The 18,873-nt window shown below is 39.3% G+C and overlaps 1 protein-coding gene across 3 annotated transcripts in view; it reads right to left on the bottom strand.

The window, feature by feature from the left end:
* Positions 1–11,307: 11,307 nt before the first annotated feature.
* The window catches only part of Sohlh2 (spermatogenesis and oogenesis specific basic helix-loop-helix 2), a 58,166-nt gene continuing 50,600 nt past the window's right edge, over positions 11,308–18,873 (bottom strand). The window contains exons 9-12 of one of the 3 annotated variants that reach the window (XM_070001963.1): positions 18,733–18,821; positions 18,015–18,136; positions 13,720–13,976; positions 11,308–12,025 (exon numbers count right to left, since the gene is read on the bottom strand). In XM_070001963.1, the coding sequence (XP_069858064.1) occupies positions 12,005–12,025; positions 13,720–13,976; positions 18,015–18,136; positions 18,733–18,821 (489 nt within the window). In that variant the 3' untranslated portion in view covers positions 11,308–12,004. The remainder of the gene's footprint in view (positions 12,026–13,719; positions 13,977–18,014; positions 18,137–18,732; positions 18,822–18,873) is intronic. The other 2 variants (XM_070001964.1, XM_070001965.1) reach the window with 2 other exon arrangements.

The following is an 18,873-nucleotide window of genomic DNA, read 5'->3' as shown; positions in this document are numbered from 1 at the left end:
TAAATCTACACTCAGCCAGCACTGGGTTCATTTATACATTTGTCAATTCTGATGGATGGAAAATAGCTATGTCCTTTAACCAACTATTGTTATAAACATTTTGGCATATATTTCTTTTCCATTGCTTCTCAGGAAATGCTGTCCATGACCTATGCCCATTTTTACCTCTGGTTGCTAGGGTTTTTTTCCTTATTGATTCAAAGAACTCTTTGCATATTAGGGAAAACAGGCATTTGCCAGTCATATTTATTGAAAAGATCAGGGGGAGGGGTCTTGTGTTAAACATATGGGCCTGGGTTTTACTGGCATTCTTCTAAGAAGACCATGGCTTCAAATGTATAAAACTGTACATAGGTTTTCTTTAGAGACTTTATACTTTTGTTTTTAGATTTTTATACTAAAGCTATAATATATTGGTAATTTTTGTTAGGTAAGATTTGGATGCACCTTGATTTATAGGTTTTTTCCTTTCAAATAGCCATTGGTCCCATCAAAGTTTCTATATTAACCTGCTTTCCCCTGGTATAGTCCAAATGCTAACTTCATCTTTCTAGCTTAAAAGGTGCTTAGGAATCAGCTCAAGAGGCTGAATCAGCTGGGTCAAGTCATCCTCTGTCATCCTAAGATTCTTTCTTCTTCCCTCTCAGCCCACAGATTACTGCACACACACACACACACACACACACACACACACACACACACACACACACACACACACACACACACACACACACACACACACACACACACACACACACACACTGCTGAACTTTCTATCTGAGCTATGTTCATTAATCTGAGTCTCTTACTATTTCCATGTCTTTAACGCATTGAGGTCCTCCTTGGGTTACTATTGACTGGAAATAGATGAATAATCAGCAAATATTTAATCATGGCCCTTTGCCTACTTCTGTTGCAAAAACATTTTTTTTTACCTTGGGAAGACTTTGTAACTCCCTGAAAATGTTTCATGTTCACAGCTAGTGGCTGATTTATCCCTTTCTTTCAGTGCTGACACCCATCTCCCTCTCTTCTGCCTTTTCTTTCTGTGCATAAATTCTAGTCCAGTGCAATCTAATATGAGTGAAGCTCCACCTAACTGGCACCTGGAATCCTAGCCTCTCAGGAGGCTAATATCTGAGGACAATTTGAAAGCCAACCTGAGTAGGAAAGTCCATAAGATTCTTGCCTCCAATGAACCAGCAGAAAATACCCTCCACTCAAAAAATAAAAATAAAAACAAAAAATGAAACTGGAAGTAGAGCTGTAGATCCAGTAGTAGAGCACCAGCCCTGAGCACTAACACTCAGGGATAGCACTCAGGCCCTGTGTTCAAATTCTAGTATTGGCACCAAAATTAAAATAAAATGAAAAGATGCTTTATGCATTTGTCATCTGGAACATCTATCTGAATGGAAATCACAGTTGCTGACAGTAATGGAAAAGGAGGCCTTGCTCTTGTGGATTGATGAGATCTCTCCACTTTATGACCACTTTACTTTCCACCAAGAAGCAAGCCACAGCCACACCATGAACAGTCACACACACCCAACATACTTATTACATGCACTCTCCAACTACTATATCTACTCTTATTTCTCCACCATGGCCTTACAGCTTATCCCTTTGTCTACTTGGATGTCAATAAAGTTTTTATCACCTGGATAAAGAGCTGAGTTCTCCAGCCACAGATGGTCCAACATCCAATGTCACCCCCTCTCCCAGGCCTTGAGCCTTTCTGTTCTCTTGTCTATAAAGCCTTTCGTATCTAGATGACCATGCTTCTGTTAAAAGTACTTGGTGCAAAGTCTCTGCCTATATAATACCAAAAGCCAGACAGCCAAAACTTTTTGAGAAAAACCCACTGTGCTAATTGGTCTTACCTTAGACTCCTGACTAGCTACTTCATTGAGCTCTTGAATTGCTCAATTATCCTCTATTGCCATAGTTATTCATTCCCTCATTACTTATAAGACTTGTTCTGAAATCCTCTCTCCCCTCCCTCGCTCTCATAACTCTTACAGCACCTCTGTCCTCATCTGAGCCTGGGTCTGCTACCTTCCTGCCTGTACCTAGTGCTGCATTCCCCTGCTCTGCACTCCAAAGCCCTCCAGCCACTTGAGAACAAAGCTCCAGAAATTACACTCTATTTCCTTGCATTATACATTTTCTTTCTTCACAGAATAACTCTCCATTGGTAGGAAGATATGTGAAATTTCCTCTACCTTAAAAAATTCATCTTTGGGTTGGGGATTTAGCTCAATGGAAGAGCACTTGCCTTGCCTAGGAAATGCAAGGCCTTGAGTTCGGTCCTCAGCTCTGATAAAAAGCTAGAAATGCTCTCCTCTAACTCCATGCCCCTCCCAAAGGCCATCCCATTTCACAAACCCCTCTTGATAACAAACTAATGTGCCTATTCTTGCTGCTACTATTTCCTTTTCTCTCATTTTCCTTTGAGCCCCTCCACACAGGATTATGTCTTCACCAGCCCATATAAACTATTACCATTACTTTTTAATACCCATGGCCAAAGCATCATCATTGGTGCACAGACTACTAGCAAAGCTTGTAACTCATCTCTCTACTTTTCTCTTGCTTGCTTTAGTCTGTGTTTGTCCAGCAGTCAGTTTGATCCTAGCAAGATCTATTCAGATCAAGCAAGTCCTCTGATCTATAGTCTCCTGGCTTCTACGCAGCAAAAAGCCCTGGTGGCTCACACCTGTAATCTTAGCTATTCGGGAGGCTGAGATATGAGGATCTCCATTCAAAGCTAGCAAGAACTACAAAGTCAGTGACACTCCTATTGCCAATTAATCAACAAAAAGCTGACCATGGAGCTGTGGATCAAGTGGTAGAGCATGAGCCTTAAGCAAAAAAGCTCAGAGACAGCACTCAGGGCTTGAGTATTGGTGCTTCAAAGCTCAGTATTGGTACAAAAATTTTAAATGATGATTCCAGTCAGTCAGGATCAGACTCCTCATGTCTCTCTCATTCTAATATGTTGTCCCTTCCAACCTACTGCCTCTCTGTTGATTTCTGAATACTCAGGCCATTGCTCCCAGACTATTGCCATCCCAGTTCCTTTATCTAGAATGCTCCTTTTCCTGTGACTGTGTTGCTTGCTCTTTGTAATTGTTGTTGTTGTTTTTTCTGCAGCCCAGTTAACATTGTATCTTCTCTAACCTCTCTGTGGCAAATAGCATACCTACTCAACCCTGATTCTGTCCTGGTCCTTTCACCTTAGAGTATTTACAAACATTCACAACCAATTGATATAGTATTTTACATTCATTCATTTCATGAACTTCCTGCTAGAACACAAGCTTTTTGAAGTAAGGGAGTTTCCCAAAAATAGTGCCTGCTACATAAAAATGGACACAGCAAATACTTGTTGATTGGGTGTAATGTGCAGATAGTTTTTCAGAACTTCAAAGACACAATTATGACATTAGTTGGAATATTATTTGTGAAACTAAAAAAAACTGGAAAAAAACTAAATCTGTGTCATTGGGAGGCTAAATATATTTTGAGATATTTTTTAAATGGAATACATCAGCTATTAAAAGGGGTGAAGTCATGATTCCGATTTTGTTAGAAATAAAAATGTCTTCCTATGCATAGTTCATATGTTTTCATCCTGCATATGCATGAGAATATTTAGAAGGAAATACATCAATCTGTTATGAGTAATTACCTCCAAATATCAGGATGGCAAGGAAAAGGAGAGAAATCTGTACTCTAAGATATTGATATTTTTTGCTTAAATTTTACATTACTTTTATAATACAATTAAATACCTTTCTGGAGGTAAAAATAGATACCAATAATAATGTTGCTTCCTTGTGTCATCTATAAATCTGAGTATTCTGTCATCTATAAATCTGGGAAATTAAAGAATGGGCTGTTTCAAGTTTTCAGACCAAAATTTGTGCATAAAGAAGCAAACATAATTTAGCAATTCATTTTACTTATTGAGTCTCTAGTATGAGAAAAGTTGTGTTTTTTTTTAAAGTAGGATTTGGACTTCAGGCCTGGGCACTGTCCTTTATGTTTCTACTATAGCTTTTCAATGGTTAGAAATAAAGGTCTCATAGACTTCCTGCTTGGGCTGGGTTTATACTGTGATCCTCAGATCTCAGTTTCCTGAGTAGCTAGGATTAGTCATGAGCCACTGGTGCCCAGCTAGGTGTGATCCTTCATGATATATGGAACTCATTTTCTCTAATCTGAACAAAATTGCAAGTTGGATACGAACTCTACAGACAAGAGAAATGAGGATCAGAGAAACTATTGCTCATGATTCCTGAGTTAAGGCCACAGCACTAGAACTAGTAATCACATAAAGGTCTCTCACTTATTATAATAAACCCCTAAGGCTGAGGGTATGGTGGCAAAAAAGAAAAGAAAAGAAAACTGGAATTGGAGATTACCAGTCCATCTTTGGGTTCCTTAGCAAGTGAAAGTTATGCACAGAATTCACACTAGAACAGGCTGTGGCCTGTCTTTGGTGGGCCTTGTAGACAATGGTAGAGGGTAGAGAGGAGGATGTCAAGTATAAATTTGTGTTTGCTGGGTAAATAGCTACACAGGAAAGGAGACTACATAGGCAAGACCTCAAATTCATCATCAGGGACTGAAGAATCTCAACAGCTTATACAAACCCAAGTTCCCTCCTTGTTAGGATTCTACAAAGCTGGAAAGAGCAGCATGAAATGACCTTGAGAATCGTAATTCTTTTTTCCTATTGAATAGCTTTGGTGGGGGGGAGGGGACAGCTGTAGTGTCCTTCAGCATCTGTGGCATGCTGAGGGGCTACTAGATGCCAGGAACTTTACTGACATTAGCCTTCAACTTCAGAATCTAAATAAGTGAACATGGTGACTTCCCTTTCATAGAAGAGGAAACAGGTAACAGAAGGGTAATTTAATGCAACTCACTGTTGGTGGTGGAATTAGGCTATGGTGGCTCTGTTGTGACTACTAGCTCCGTGCTTTTTCTGAGACATGAAACTGCCACTCCCAGCAGTGTGCCCAGAGCCACACAGTGGAACAAGTAACATTTGCATGTGTATCAGCAATCTGATGATAGGACAAAGCAGTACTCATTACATGAGAAGATTCTGGAAGTGACAAACAGCAATGAGGGACATGTTGGGGGAGGCGGGGCTGGGGTGAGGAGGAAACCGTCACCAATCACTGTGCCTCTTTGTTTACATGAAAGCAGAATATCCAAGTGTAGACAGTGAGAAATAATTTTCAGCTGGAAGCCTGCCATGAGTGGCTTGGTTGCCAATGGGATCTGATTAGTATTCTTGAGCTTTCATTAGCATTTGCGCAAAATACCCAAATGACACGAAGCCAAGTCTAATGATGGAGATTTAACACTTTAACCCTATTTCTCTAATGCAGTTAACCTCTGATAAAACACCCAGCTAGATATCTCCTTTGTATAAACTATTTTACTCTCAGCAAGCAATTTTACAAGTGCCTTCGCATTCACCTTTGCTGAGCCAGGCTAGTATGGCTCCTTAATAGAGTGAATTCTTCCATTCTCTACTGGGGTAGACTGGGAGTGTCTTTCCAAGCCTGAACTGGAACAAGGCCAAGGTTGTAAAGTACAAATCCCTTAACATGATCTCCCTGTAACTGCCCTTTGCTGACACAATCCCACCCCAGAGAGCAGTGTCTTACTGCATCCTTTGTTGTAGGCTTTCCATTTTAGGGAGAATGGATAGTGATATGAAGTGTAAACACATACTCTGCCAGTTAAACCCTGTGACTGGGTTTCTTAAAAAGATCAGGGAAGTCTTGGTGGCCAGCAATAATATTTATGTTGAAACTCAAAGCTTGCTCTTCACAGGGTGAGGGCAATAGTGGTCAGGAAAGGAATTCCTTTCCTTGTATTCATACAATTCTTCTCACATGTCTCAAGATAGCCAAAAAGTATTTTGTGAGCTCAGAGTAAATCCTGCAAGTTTTTGTTACATAAGATTATGATCAACCCTTTAGGATGTCCCTTAATGCAGAGTTAATCGGTTCACATTCAAATCGTGTTTCTGATACTTTTTTTTTTTTTTGCTTCTAAAGAAAACACTAGCTTAACTGCTATCTCACAGAGATCCTTTTCCCTTAATTCTGTCAAAGGCTTACAGGCTTTTTTGTCTAGCTCTTAAGTCACCAACCCTAGGCAAAGGTAGAACTTCCAGTTATCCTGGGAAAAAAAGTACAGAATGTCTCCTTTAGTGAGGTATTTAAAATTATTATTTTTGCCAGTTAAATGTCATAAAAGGGTAGTTCAATTCTTGTGCACCATTAGATTAAAAAAAACTACCACCATTCTTGAAAAAAAAAAAAAAACCACCACCACCAATGCTTTACACTGACCTTTTTGATTATAGTAGATAATTGTAAAATTATTTTTAAATATAGACTTGCTCCAAAGCTTCAGTTGGTACTCAATATTCTCTGCACTATAGATTCAGGAATATTTGAATGCCACAACATAAGTCATTGTACCTACAAAAAGCATTAGGGAAGCAATCACTAAATCTGTCTTGTTTCTCTGCACCTATTCTAATATATTCATAACTATGAGAAAAATTTCTACTTTTCAAGTATCTAGCTCAAAATTGAGTTGTACTTCAGGTCTATGGGGAAAATAACGTGCAAGGTGATTGCAATATTTAAGATTTTTTTGTCTCCAAGAGGGGGCTGGGTATAGCAGATCATGCTTACAATCCCAGCTGCTCTGAAGGTGGAGATTAAGGAAGATTATGCTTAAAGTTAGCCTGGGTAAAAAGTTATCAAGACCCCATCTCAATCAAAAATCTGGGCATGCTGGTGCATTGCCTATGGTTACAGGTGTGTATATGAGGATTGTGGTCCAAGACTAGCCTTGGGCAAAAACACAAGACTCTGAGAAACAGATTTTTTTTAAAAGATTCGCAACATGGTTCAAGTTGTAGAGTGCCTGCCTAACAAGTATGTGGCTATCAAAGCATGGAATTGAAAAAAGAAAAAAGAAAGAAAAAAGGAGGGCCACGGAGTTTAAGTCCTGTACCATACAATTTCTTTTAAAAATAGGTCATATTTTGAAAGACACAAGGAATAGCCTAAGACAATCTGAAAGGAAGAAATTGATGTTTGTAAACAGCACTCCTAACACGCCACACACAGTCTTAGTTGTAGCTGAAGAAGAAATAGAAGATGTATGCCTTCATATTCCTTGGGATATAGTTTCGCAGAGTAAAACTGTTTCAATGAAAGCAAACTGATTTATATTTTAGAAATCTGCTTCAGTGAAGTTGTACTCAGCAATGCCCAGGCCCACTCATTTTAAGTAACCTTTACTTTAAAAAAAAATAGGTTTATGAGTAGAGTTCATCAGCATAAACAACACTGTGGAATGTTACCATGTCTGTATGTAGTATCCTGGTTTGGGTTGTTTTCAGAAATAATATTATTCTGGAATGTAAAAACCACCTTGAAAAATGCAGCGATAAGAGTACCTTTGTCTTCCACTGAAGTATCATGTTTCCATAGTGATGAAAGCAGCTCTTGATATCCCATTAACCAAGATGATTCTGGGCTTCCTGCTTCCTCATTCCATGTACCATGGAGACACACAGAAGGAAAGGGGAGATCCAGGGAAGAGCCCAAGGCTCCTTCAAAGAGAAAGCTTCCAGGATGCTCCAGTTCTGGTGTTCAGAAACATTGTCAAGAGGAGGCCACTCAGAGAAACGACATAGCCAAAGTGCATTATTTTGCACAAATGCTATCCTACTTTGGGCAACACTTGTAAGAATATTCAGCAGGGTGTTAGTGGTTCATATCTGTATCCTAGCCCATTGGGCAGCTAAGTACAAGGTGAATCAAGGTTACACACCAGTCAAGACAGAAAAGTTCACATGATACCTGGGTACAGTGGTATACGCCTATCATCCCGAGGTTTGTGGAAGGTGGATATTGGGGACATCATGATGACAGGCTAGCCTGGACATAATAGTCTGAGCCTGTCTTCAGAGAAAAGCAGACATAGGGGGTGTGTCTGCCATCCCAGCAATAGTGGGAGCTCTAAAAGTAGAAAGATTGGGCTCAGGCATGCACAGAATAAGATCCTACCCTAAAAAATAACCAGTGGAAAAAAAGGACTGAAGATGTGGTTAAACAGAATTACACAATATAACAAGTATGAAACCATGAGTTCAAACACTCAAATAATGGGAAAGTAGTAACAGCATCTCCACACACGTCATCAGGCAAGCAGTTTCTACCACATAAATTAAATGAACGGGCCCTACTTTACTCTCCTGAGACATTTCTACTTGAAACTCCATGTTTACTCTCAACTTTTAATTTCCCCACAAATGTATTACCTAATTGTCTGATTTACTGAAACCACCTCCTCAGGAAAACACATTGTGCGGCGTGGAGGTGAGTCCATCCCTGCTACCTAGACAGGGAAGAGCTGTGTTGTTTGTGTTTTACCTTCAGGTCCAAGTAGTTATGTGGAAGTTCTATCATAGGCTGAGTAATGGGGCTTATTCTAGAAGGATGGAGACAGACTCTCTGGGAGAAGGTCCTGAAATTTATCATTTTGGTAAATTTATAGGTATTGCCAAGTTTGGAAGTCAAGAAGAGTTTTGTTTCTATTCCATCTTTGTTTTTCTTATGGGTATCTGAATCTGCTAAAGTGCACTGGGCATGTATAAGCAGAATTAGATCTGTAAACCACTATGACAGTGTTTGTGAAAATAAAGATTTCGGGGCTGGGTAGATGGCTCAGTGGTAGAGCTCTTGCCTTGCATGCCTGAGGCCCTGAGTTCAATTCCTCAGCACCACATAAGCAAAAATGAAAAAAGCCGGAAGTGGCGCTGTGGCTCAAGTGGTAGAGCGCTAGCCCTGAGCTGAAGAGCTGAGGGACAGCGCCCAGGTCCAGAGTTCAGGCCCCACGACCGGACACCCCCCCCCAAAAGAAAGAAAGAAAGAAAGAAAATAAAGATTTCCTTGGGTGCCAATTTTACAGTGGACTAGTGGCTCACACCTGTAATCCTAGCTACACAGGAGGCTGAGATCTGAGGATTACGGTTCAAAGCCAGCCTGGGCAGGAACATCCATGGGACTCTGATCTCCAATTAAGCACCAGAAAACCAGACGTGGCGCTGTGGCTCAAATGGTAGAGCACTTGCCTTGAGCTCAGGAGTTCAGGGACAGCGCCCAGGCCCAGAGTTCAAGCCCCACAACCAGGAAAAAAAGATAAAAAAAGAAAAGATTTCCAGGTACCAGTCATCCAAGTCTGCAGGGCCTGGCCTGGGAATCTGCATTTTACCAGGTTTCTCCTAAGCTCCCGAGACATTCCTCTATATAGGACACCACTGCCCTTGAGAAGTAAATTAGATCCCTATGGGATCGAGCAAGTCACCCAGTGAACAAGGCAAATGGGAGGACCACAGGACACTAAAGTTCCATGTCAAAGAGTAGGAGCTCCTCTGCCTCAAGTACTTGTGGCTATTTTGCCAGACTAGAAGATCCAATATTGCTAAAGTTCTGAATTTTTCAGAAGATAGAAATCTTGAGAACTTAATTTCTTACAATTAAAATAACAGTAAGTAAACACAGAGCACTAGAAACTTATGCCCGTTATGCCTTTGAGAATCTTACCATGTCATATAAATCACTGGAGATTTGTAATACCATAAGCCATTTGGAGCCCAAGTGACTTCTTATGAATAATAAGAGTATATAGGATCTCCGGGTACAAGGACCTACTAGGTCACTAATATGTTCATTTCCCTCTTGCTGCTAATGGCATCACCTAACCAGATCTCTGCCATATCGCACAGGTCCTAGGATATCCTCCCACACCTCCAGTACAATCTGTTCCCAATATACTTGTCATTGTCTTAGGCCATGGCTGAGTGCTATCTTTGGGTTTTCTCCCTGGGTCTCAATCCTAACCACCAAAGCTAGGAACTTGGGTGTTCTCCTTAATCCTTTGGCCTCCTTTATAACCCACGTTGGGTCATTTACCCAGTCTTGCTAATTCTGCTACCACCAGTGTGAAAGCTACAAGCCATCATCTATTCTAAGCATGCTTCTTAGACCTGATCTCATTATGAAAGTAACAGTGCACTGTCCCCTGACCAGCTAGTCTGACTTCACAAAGAAAATCTTGTGCTTTTCTATGGGCTGAGCCCCAGGTAACCTTTCCTCTTTGGCTTAAAAGTGGAGCTTACCTGGAAGAACTTAATTTATTAAAAGTGCAATATCCATTTTAGAAAATACTTCAAACTCATGTGAAGTTCAAGATAGTAGAATTAGCCTTTAAAAAATAGAGCTTTAAGCTGGGTACTGGTGGCTCATGCTTATAATCATAGCTACTGAGGATCAGTCTTTGAAGCCATCCCAGGCAGGAAAGTCTGTGAGACTCTTATCTCCAATTAACCATCAGAAAACCGGAAGTGACACTGTGGCTAAAGTGGTAGAGTGCAACTTAACCTTGAGCAAAAGCCTTAACCTTGAGCAAATAAGCTCAGGGACAGAGCCCAGGCCCTGAGTACAAGCCCCATGACCAACCAAAAAAAAAGAGCTTTAGCTCATGTGGGTAATCCTAACTACTGAGAGGAGGCTAAGATCTTCTAGGAACTCAGTTTGAAGCCAGCCTGAGCAGTAAAGTTGTGAAACTCATCTGCAATTAACCACCATAAGGCCAGGATAGAGCTATTGTGACTCAAGTGGTAGAGCATCAGCCCTGAGTGAAAAAGCTAAGGGACAACAACTACACCATGAGTGGAAAACCTAATACTGGTACCAAAAGATAAAAAGCTTTAACAATGGATCCAGTGGGTTCCTGTTCGCATACTAAAAGGAAAAAAAGTGATTGAGAGAGCACCAAGTACATAAATGGAGTCTAGATTTTCTGTTTAAGAATTCCTGACTAAGGACCTAGTGAAAACTCCCATCAAAGTAAAAGCACCAGCAACAATGGAGGACCCGTTATAATAATAAGCATAGAACCTTAGCTGGAAACTTCTGGTTTCTTCGCATAGAATGTCATACATTCACAAATTCCCTCATCTTGCCATCCTCAAAGAAAGATTATACAAGTTAACACAAACAATATACCCAAGGTAATTATTTACATTTCTCAAAACTCTAGTAAAATCAAAGTCCTTACACAGTACTATTAAAAGTGGGAACATGTATTTATTAAACAAAACAAAAAGTGGATTTTTCAGAATCAACTCTGAAAACTCCTGCATAAGAACATTTTGATGAAATATAAAACAGGCAGTTTTCTTTCCTGTTCAATAGTTATTTTTCTAATGCCCATAGGAAGGAAGAGATCAAAAAGAAAGAAGGCACAGATCTGCTAGTATGTAACGAAAGATCCAGAAAGAATTTTTTTTTCCTATTAGCTAACATTTCGCTGTGAAATGCCAAAACAAACTCATCAGTTTATTTATTAGTCATTAAGAGGCAAACACCTCTGAACATCTTTCTAGATATTGTAGTTTGGGTGATGGATAAAGAAAATTTAAAATATACAATCTAAAGACATCACTTAGAAATAAATGACAATAATTCACAGAGATGGTAAAAATAAGTTGCACTATCTGTGCTCAGTGACTTAGTAACATCAATTCACCTTCCCAACCTTATCCTGTTACTAAGTTCACAGGAGTGTTCCTTCTATTGTAAAATTTTCATAAATGGAATCATTTTTTGATGGAGAAAAAGAGTTTAGTTCACCTAGGACATTGGTTCCTGTAGCTCTCTAGTTGAGAGTGTGGTCCAAGCATGTAGGTGAGTAAATATGTGACTAGCTCTTTTCTCTCTTTCTACCTATGTGCAAAAGCTTTTAGCACATTTAGGAGAAATCAGACAATGCCAACTCTTTTGATACTAGTTTCTGGATGTAGGCTTCAAAATCATTCTTCCTTCCTCTCTTCTGTATTGTTCAATTGTGCCCATGGGTGATCTAGAGTAATTTCAAACATGTGGTGTTAATATGCCCAATACTGCTGCTGCAGAGAAAGGAGAAAAACACATTAATTGAATCACACCTGTATTTTCTTTTCTTTTCTATTTTTTTTTTTTTTGTCGGTTGTGGGGCTTGAACTCTGGGCCAGGGCGCTATCCCTGCACTCTTCAGCTCAAGGTGAGCACTCTACCACTTGAGCCACAGCACCACTTCTGATTTTCTAGTGGTTTACTGGAGATAAGTCTTACGGACTTTCCTGCTCGGGCTGGCTTTGAACCATGATACTTAGATCTCAACCTCCTGAGTAGCTAGGATTACAGGCATGAGCCACTGGTGCCCAGTCCCACCTGTATTTTGTATGTCCTAAGGTAACAGTGAGTGGTTTTTCTAATTGTTGATTAGTAAATCTACAGGTTTAAAAATACTTATTAGTAAAAGTAGTTCTTTTAAACAATAATTCTGTAACAAAACATACATGGAATAAATATATCAACAACTAAAAAACTAACAGCCCATAGGATGATGCATGCCTATATCTCCACTACTCAAGATAAAATAGGAGTATTGCTTAGCCTAGGTGTTCACAACCAGACTGGGCAACAAAGCTGGACTCTTTAGTGAATCAATAAATCTAAACAATCATTGTAACTGTCTTTCATTTATATTGTTCTTGCTGTTGAAATACTGATGGAATAATTTGAAGCTACCTCAAGTTCTATAATATTTCTTTGTAGTTCTCTTTGCAACATTTTTCTCCTAAGTTTTGTGGAAGGTCATTATCACTCTCACTTTCAGATGTCAGGTGGAAAAAACAGCAGAATCTACCCTCAAAGGGATTCACTAGATCATGCACATTAAATATGAAGTGTATAACTAACATTTGCTTACTAAGTGCTCAAATGTGTTAGCTATTATCAACATCCAAAAGTATTGGAAATTATGTGAAGGTTATTAGAAGTCTATTTTCAGCAGGCCAATCTTGTCTGAGTTTTTCACTTGATCTGGTTAGTTTGTCTAACAAGCAAAGAAAGACAGCACATTTTACACATGCTGATCCACCTGTCTGGAATATTCTTCCTCTCACACCTGAACCACTTATTTGGCTAATTCTTTGTCTTTAAATCTTGGCTTAGACAGCACTTCTCCAGGGATAAGGAGTCTGAAACTTCTCCTGAGACTCCAACTCCTATCAAAATTGCCTGCTTCTTTGCATCTCCATGACACTTGATGAGATCAAAGAATCATGTTTGTATTCTTAGAGCAACAGGTAAGCACAGTCCCAGAATATAACAGGTGCTCAATAATCATCTACTTTATACTTGATGACTGGAAGAACAGATTTTGATAATGAGAGTGATTGCTGTCAGCCTGAGAAAAAAGCAGGTGGGGATGTGGAAGGGAGATGTGGCATCCTAGTAATTCTGAGTAGAAGTAGGGAGCCAAGAAAAGGAGCCATCAGCTCCAGAGGAAATCAGGCTCCATCTGGTAAGGTCTTTTCAAACAAGCTGGGCTATATGTGGGATATCCAGATAGTAGGTATGCAGCATGGAACAAGGGCTAAACTGAGTTAATAGTACCTGGTTTTCACTCACCATGCTGAGTACCTTAGAAATGATCTTAGCTTTTATGTCCCAGTTTAATAGCTTTTCAACCACATTAATAATAATAAAGTGCAAGTCAGGAGCCTCTGGATGGAGAAGGGAGTTCAGTCTGACCCGTGGCCCTCCAAAGACTTACCAAGCAGTTGGGTTGTGCTGTGCACATCTGTCCAAGCATGGAATTGCACTGCTGGGGAAGAAACTTTGAGACTTTGGGCATGGCTGATGGCAAACGAATGTCAATATTCTGATTTGTTACGGAAGCTGAATTATAGGAAAGGATAACTTTAGAATAGTATTTGATAGCATGGAAGGAATTAAGGGAGAGGGCTGCACTGGGAATTTGAGTTTTATACAGATCACCAGTAGTACTCACTGAAGTAGAGCTTGACTGACCTGTAATAAGAAAGAAAACAAGTATCTGTCAGCTCTGGGCAGCAATCTGTAGCTCTGAACTACTTCACTGGAAATACATTGAAATGAAATATATTTCAGTTCTTCACAATTCACACTTTCCCTGCTGTTACGCTCAAACAATGATGGATAATAGTTAATGCAATGTACACATTATACCTTAGTGCCCAAGTATCATCCCTCTGTGTATACTGATGTGTGTGTGTGTGTGTGTGTGTGTGTGTGTGTGTGTGTGTGTGTGTGTGTTTGGCTCCCATCATAATTGTAAGTGGCAATCCCTATAAAGCAAAGAAGAATGTGGAAAAGAACAATTCCATTCAGCCATGAATAAAATTTGGCAGATTTCATAAAAGAAATGCAAATCAAAACAACATTGAGATTCCACCTCACCCCAATTAGAATGGCTATAATCAAGAACTCTAATAACAACAGATGCTGGAGGGAATGTGGCCAAAAAGGTATCCTACTGCATTGTTGGTGGGAGTGTAAACTTTTTCAACCACTTTGGAAAGCAGTATAGAGGTTCCTCAAAAGACTCCACATAGAGCTCACCTATGACCCAGCAATCCCACTTTTGGGCATTTCCCCAAATGTTCACAAACAAGACCATACTAAAGCTACCAGCACAACTATGTTTACTGCAGCATTATTTACCATAGTTAAGATAGGGAACCAACCCACATGCCCCTCAGTAGATGAATGGGTTTAGAAAATATGCTATATATATACACAATGGAATTCTACGTCTCCAACAGAAACAATGACATCGTCCCATTTGTTAGGAAATGGAAAGACTTGGAAAAAATTATATTAAGTGAAGTAAGCCAGGTCTAAAGAAACATAGGTCCCATAGTTTCCCTTATTTGCAATAACTAGTATATGTCTGGGACAAGTAGAAAAGGTCAAAAGCTATGTACATATGACCAGATAAGATGATGTTAAGCGAAATGAAACCCCAGATAGGGACACAAGTGTTTTTTTTCTTTCTTGCTATTGTTTCTAACATATTTATAAGGTACCATGTGATTTTTTTTGTTGCTTTGTATGTTCCTCCCCCACAGTATAACCCGGTTTCATTGTATTTGATGTTGGAGGGGAAGGGAAAAAACAAAATGTTTAAATAGGGCTACAGGTTGACCCATTGTAACAATGAGATATACATGATACTATGTTGAAAAACAAACATTACAATTTAGAGGGGGGGAAAGTGAGGGGGGGTGGGATGGAGTGGGAGCGGGGGGGGGGCATTGTAGTTGTGGAGGTGGGAGGGAAGGTGTAGGGGAAAAACAAAAGAGGAGGCAACAATGCTTGATAAGAAATGTACTCATTACCTTGCTCATGTAACTGTAACCCCTCTGTACAGTATTTTCACAATAAAAAAACTTATTGAAAAAAACAAAAAAAAATATTTGGCAGATTTTCCATCATGAAGTAGATTATATTATTATACAAACACTTATATTTCATAAAGTAACTAGAAGATGAGTTTGTAAATTTATAATCTTAATAACAGAATCCCAAGTAACATAACATAGTTATTATACATTTTCTTCTGGACATTATCATGACTCACACATAATGGCTCATGCTTGTAATTCTAGATACTTGGGAGGCTGAAAATGGGAGTGTCACAGTTTGAAGCCATTCTAGGTAAAATAAAAAGTTCATTAAAACCCCTTTTTAACCCATAGGTGTGTGCAGTTGTTCATGCCTGCCATTCCAAGCTATATTAAAAGGCTTAAATTGAGAGGATAATGGAGCCACACTAGCTGTGGCATAAAAACCACTATCCTCAACCTTACAGAAGGAAGAAAGCTGCATATAGTGGTATGCACCTGTGATCCCAGCAATTTCGGGGATCATAGCTTAGGCCCCTTCCCAGGCAGGAAGCAAGACTCTATCCTAAAAATAACCAATGAAAAACAGGGCTGGAGTCATTATGGGTATGAAGTATTGTACCAGTCTAGAAAGTTTGAAGTCTTGAGTTCAAATCTCCAGTACCTCCAAAAATGAATAAAAATAAAACAATGCAATTTTATGTCTACTGTAAATACAAGTGTACCAGGAATATTTGTGACAAAAATTTGGAGCAAATGTGAATACAGTTTTAGAAAACCACAGAAAAAGACAAGTTGACAAAGTCTAAACATGTCTACATTACAGGGTCTCAAGTGCATACATTTTATCTCTCTAGCTCCTGGTAGTGAAAGTGAAATTTGGAAGACTTAATTGTTGACAATTATTTTAATCCTCTTTCAAAACCAGTGTGGTGAACATGGACCTATGTTATATATAAGTATGATCCATGTTTTCTGTTCTGTATTTCATTTACCACACACTTACAGGAATTCAGTGTATGGAGAAGTCCAAAATAGAACAAACCTTGCACGCAAGGAAGACTTTCCTATCACATGGCATATGAAATCTCTCTGACCTCAAACTGTAAAAGATAAATGTAGCAACAAGATGACTAAAGAGAATTATTCTAGAAGTCATGTGATGTTTAAAGCCATTAAAATGGTGATGAGAACTATATAACAATATTGTACACATGAAATGAAATTAAGCAACATCAGGAGACAAATGAGATGTCCAGTAACAATACTAGAGAAAAGACATACCTGGAAAATGACTTAAAGAAAATATATACAAAATGAATAGTAATGAGCTTAGCCAGTCAGAAAGGGGTCCATGTGGCTTCTTCAGCAGCAAATTATATATAAAATTAAATTTAGGGTTTCACTCACTGGCCTTCCATGTCTCCTACTCTTTGAACAAGCCATAAGTCTACAGTCCTAGTATATCTGTGTCTGTCTGAGAGCAGTCTATTTAGAAATGGGATGTAAACTCACTGTCATGGAAACAGTGTTGCTGTGCATGTATACAGTATACAGATGTAAGAAATATTAACAGACACAGGACTGTAACCTGACTTCTTCCTGATTTAATCTGGGAAGATTTAAGCACATGGTGTAACACTCAGCCATATCTATGCTAAGTAGCTCAATCATGGCTCCTGGCAACTTTTGTTCCTATTCTTCTCCTCTTGTTCTTAGGTCAGGATAAGAACTTATATTGACAAATAAATTTCCCTGAGGTCTACTTGACTGTGTGAACAAGGACTGCTGTGTTCTATTTTTGGCCCATTCTCTTCAGACTTTAGACATCAACCTTAGGGACCTCATTGTTCCTGTGTTCCTACTATATTACCATCCGTGCACATGGGACCTCTGCCTTGCACTTACCATACTGGGTAAGCCACAGCTTGCATCTGTGAGCCTTTCTGCTACTAGTCTTCAAGCTCCATAAGAATAAAATTTTATGTTGTGCTCTATCCTATCTTTGAGACAGGGACATTTAAGATGAAAAGTAGGCAATGGCCTTAAATTTGTGAAAAGTGATGAGAAAAGTGGGAGAAAGGTCAGGTAAAATGGGACTGGGGAGCCCAGCTGTCTTGTCATCCAGCATGGAATGCCAGGATGTACACATCACATTAGTTTCTCAAAGGAGAGTAACCTTCAGGATAAATATCAGACTAGTAGCAATGAATTTTCTTATTCATTGATGGAGCATGAATACCACATTGCTGGAGTGCTTGCTATATGCTTGGTCATTACTCTAACTACGAGAAGTACAGCAGTAAACAAACAAGTGACAAACTCCTAACCTCATGGAGTCCATTCTAGAGGGAGAATAGAGACAATAAATAAATCATATTAACAGATGTTAAGTATTGAGAAGCTAAATCCAGTAAAGAAATTATAAGGATCTCATGAACTGTGTATGAAGGAAAAGGATGTACAGTTTTAGCTGAGGCTGAGAGATCGTGATTTCAGAGCCATTGTGGGCTACACAGCAAATTTCAGGCCAATCTGTGCTATATATTGAGATTTTATATAGACTTCCAGCTACACCTGATTCCCTCATTATGGCCTAGGTTCACAAGAGTTCAGAGATACAGAGGGTGCCTCTCCAGGCACAAGTGTCCCATGAGAGGTACAGGTATTAGGTAAGTCTCACCTCTCATAGATTCATCCAGGGATCCCCCCGCAGTAGGCTCAGAATATACATCCAAACACTTATCAGCCACTAACTGGATCTCTCTCACAGGTGAGTACTTGCTTGTCGTCACAGTGCTTTTCCTTGAAAGGACAAAAAAGTCACTGAGCACATTTCTCCAGGAAGACAACATAATACTGCTGAGTTAAAATGTTCTTCTGTTACTCAAGTTCTAAAAATCCTGAGAAAGCCTCAATTTTTGGATACTTATATATTAGAATAAGAAGAGGAACAAGACCCTTGATGATTCTTTTTAGGAATGATTGGCTCTTTCTCTTCAGGTTCCCTTTATTTATATAATCTAATAAATCTGAGTAAGCAGTCATTGGCTTGCCATTTTGTACCAATGAGTTTAAGGACAGGTAACTGAAATTGAGCTCCAGAGCCTTTGGCCTCCAGGAGAGAGGAAAGATACATCATACCCTGCTATACTGCCACTGTCATTACAATGGCAAAAGTCCACTTTAACATCCTCAGGAATAACAAAAGAAGAGTCAAATTATGGAAGGTCTATAAGCCTGAGAAAATTATGTATGTCTATCACCATAATGTAATAAGTAAACATTGGCAATGAGAAAAGTTCCCTGCGTAAGCTTTCATGTGGATTCATTCGGTATTAGCTATACATCTAGCAGCAGTACCAGTCAAAAATAACAAGCAGATTGGGGATTCTTAATACCTTTGAGACTTGACAGGGCCTTGGAGGCAAAGCTGGATGGCTTTTGGTTTCTTCCAATACTTCTTATTGTTCTTAATAGCTTCTGAAATCTGGGAAATAGATTGTAGATATAAATAGATACCGTCAAATATAGGTATTTTC

This window comes from Dipodomys merriami, unplaced genomic scaffold, assembly GCF_024711535.1.
Source record: "Dipodomys merriami isolate MVZ:Mamm:240054 unplaced genomic scaffold, mDipMer1.0.p SCAF_6, whole genome shotgun sequence".
Taxonomy (NCBI): domain Eukaryota; kingdom Metazoa; phylum Chordata; class Mammalia; order Rodentia; family Heteromyidae; genus Dipodomys; species Dipodomys merriami.
Note: the sequence above shows the minus strand (reverse complement) of the source record. Positions and strands in the feature narration are given on the sequence as shown.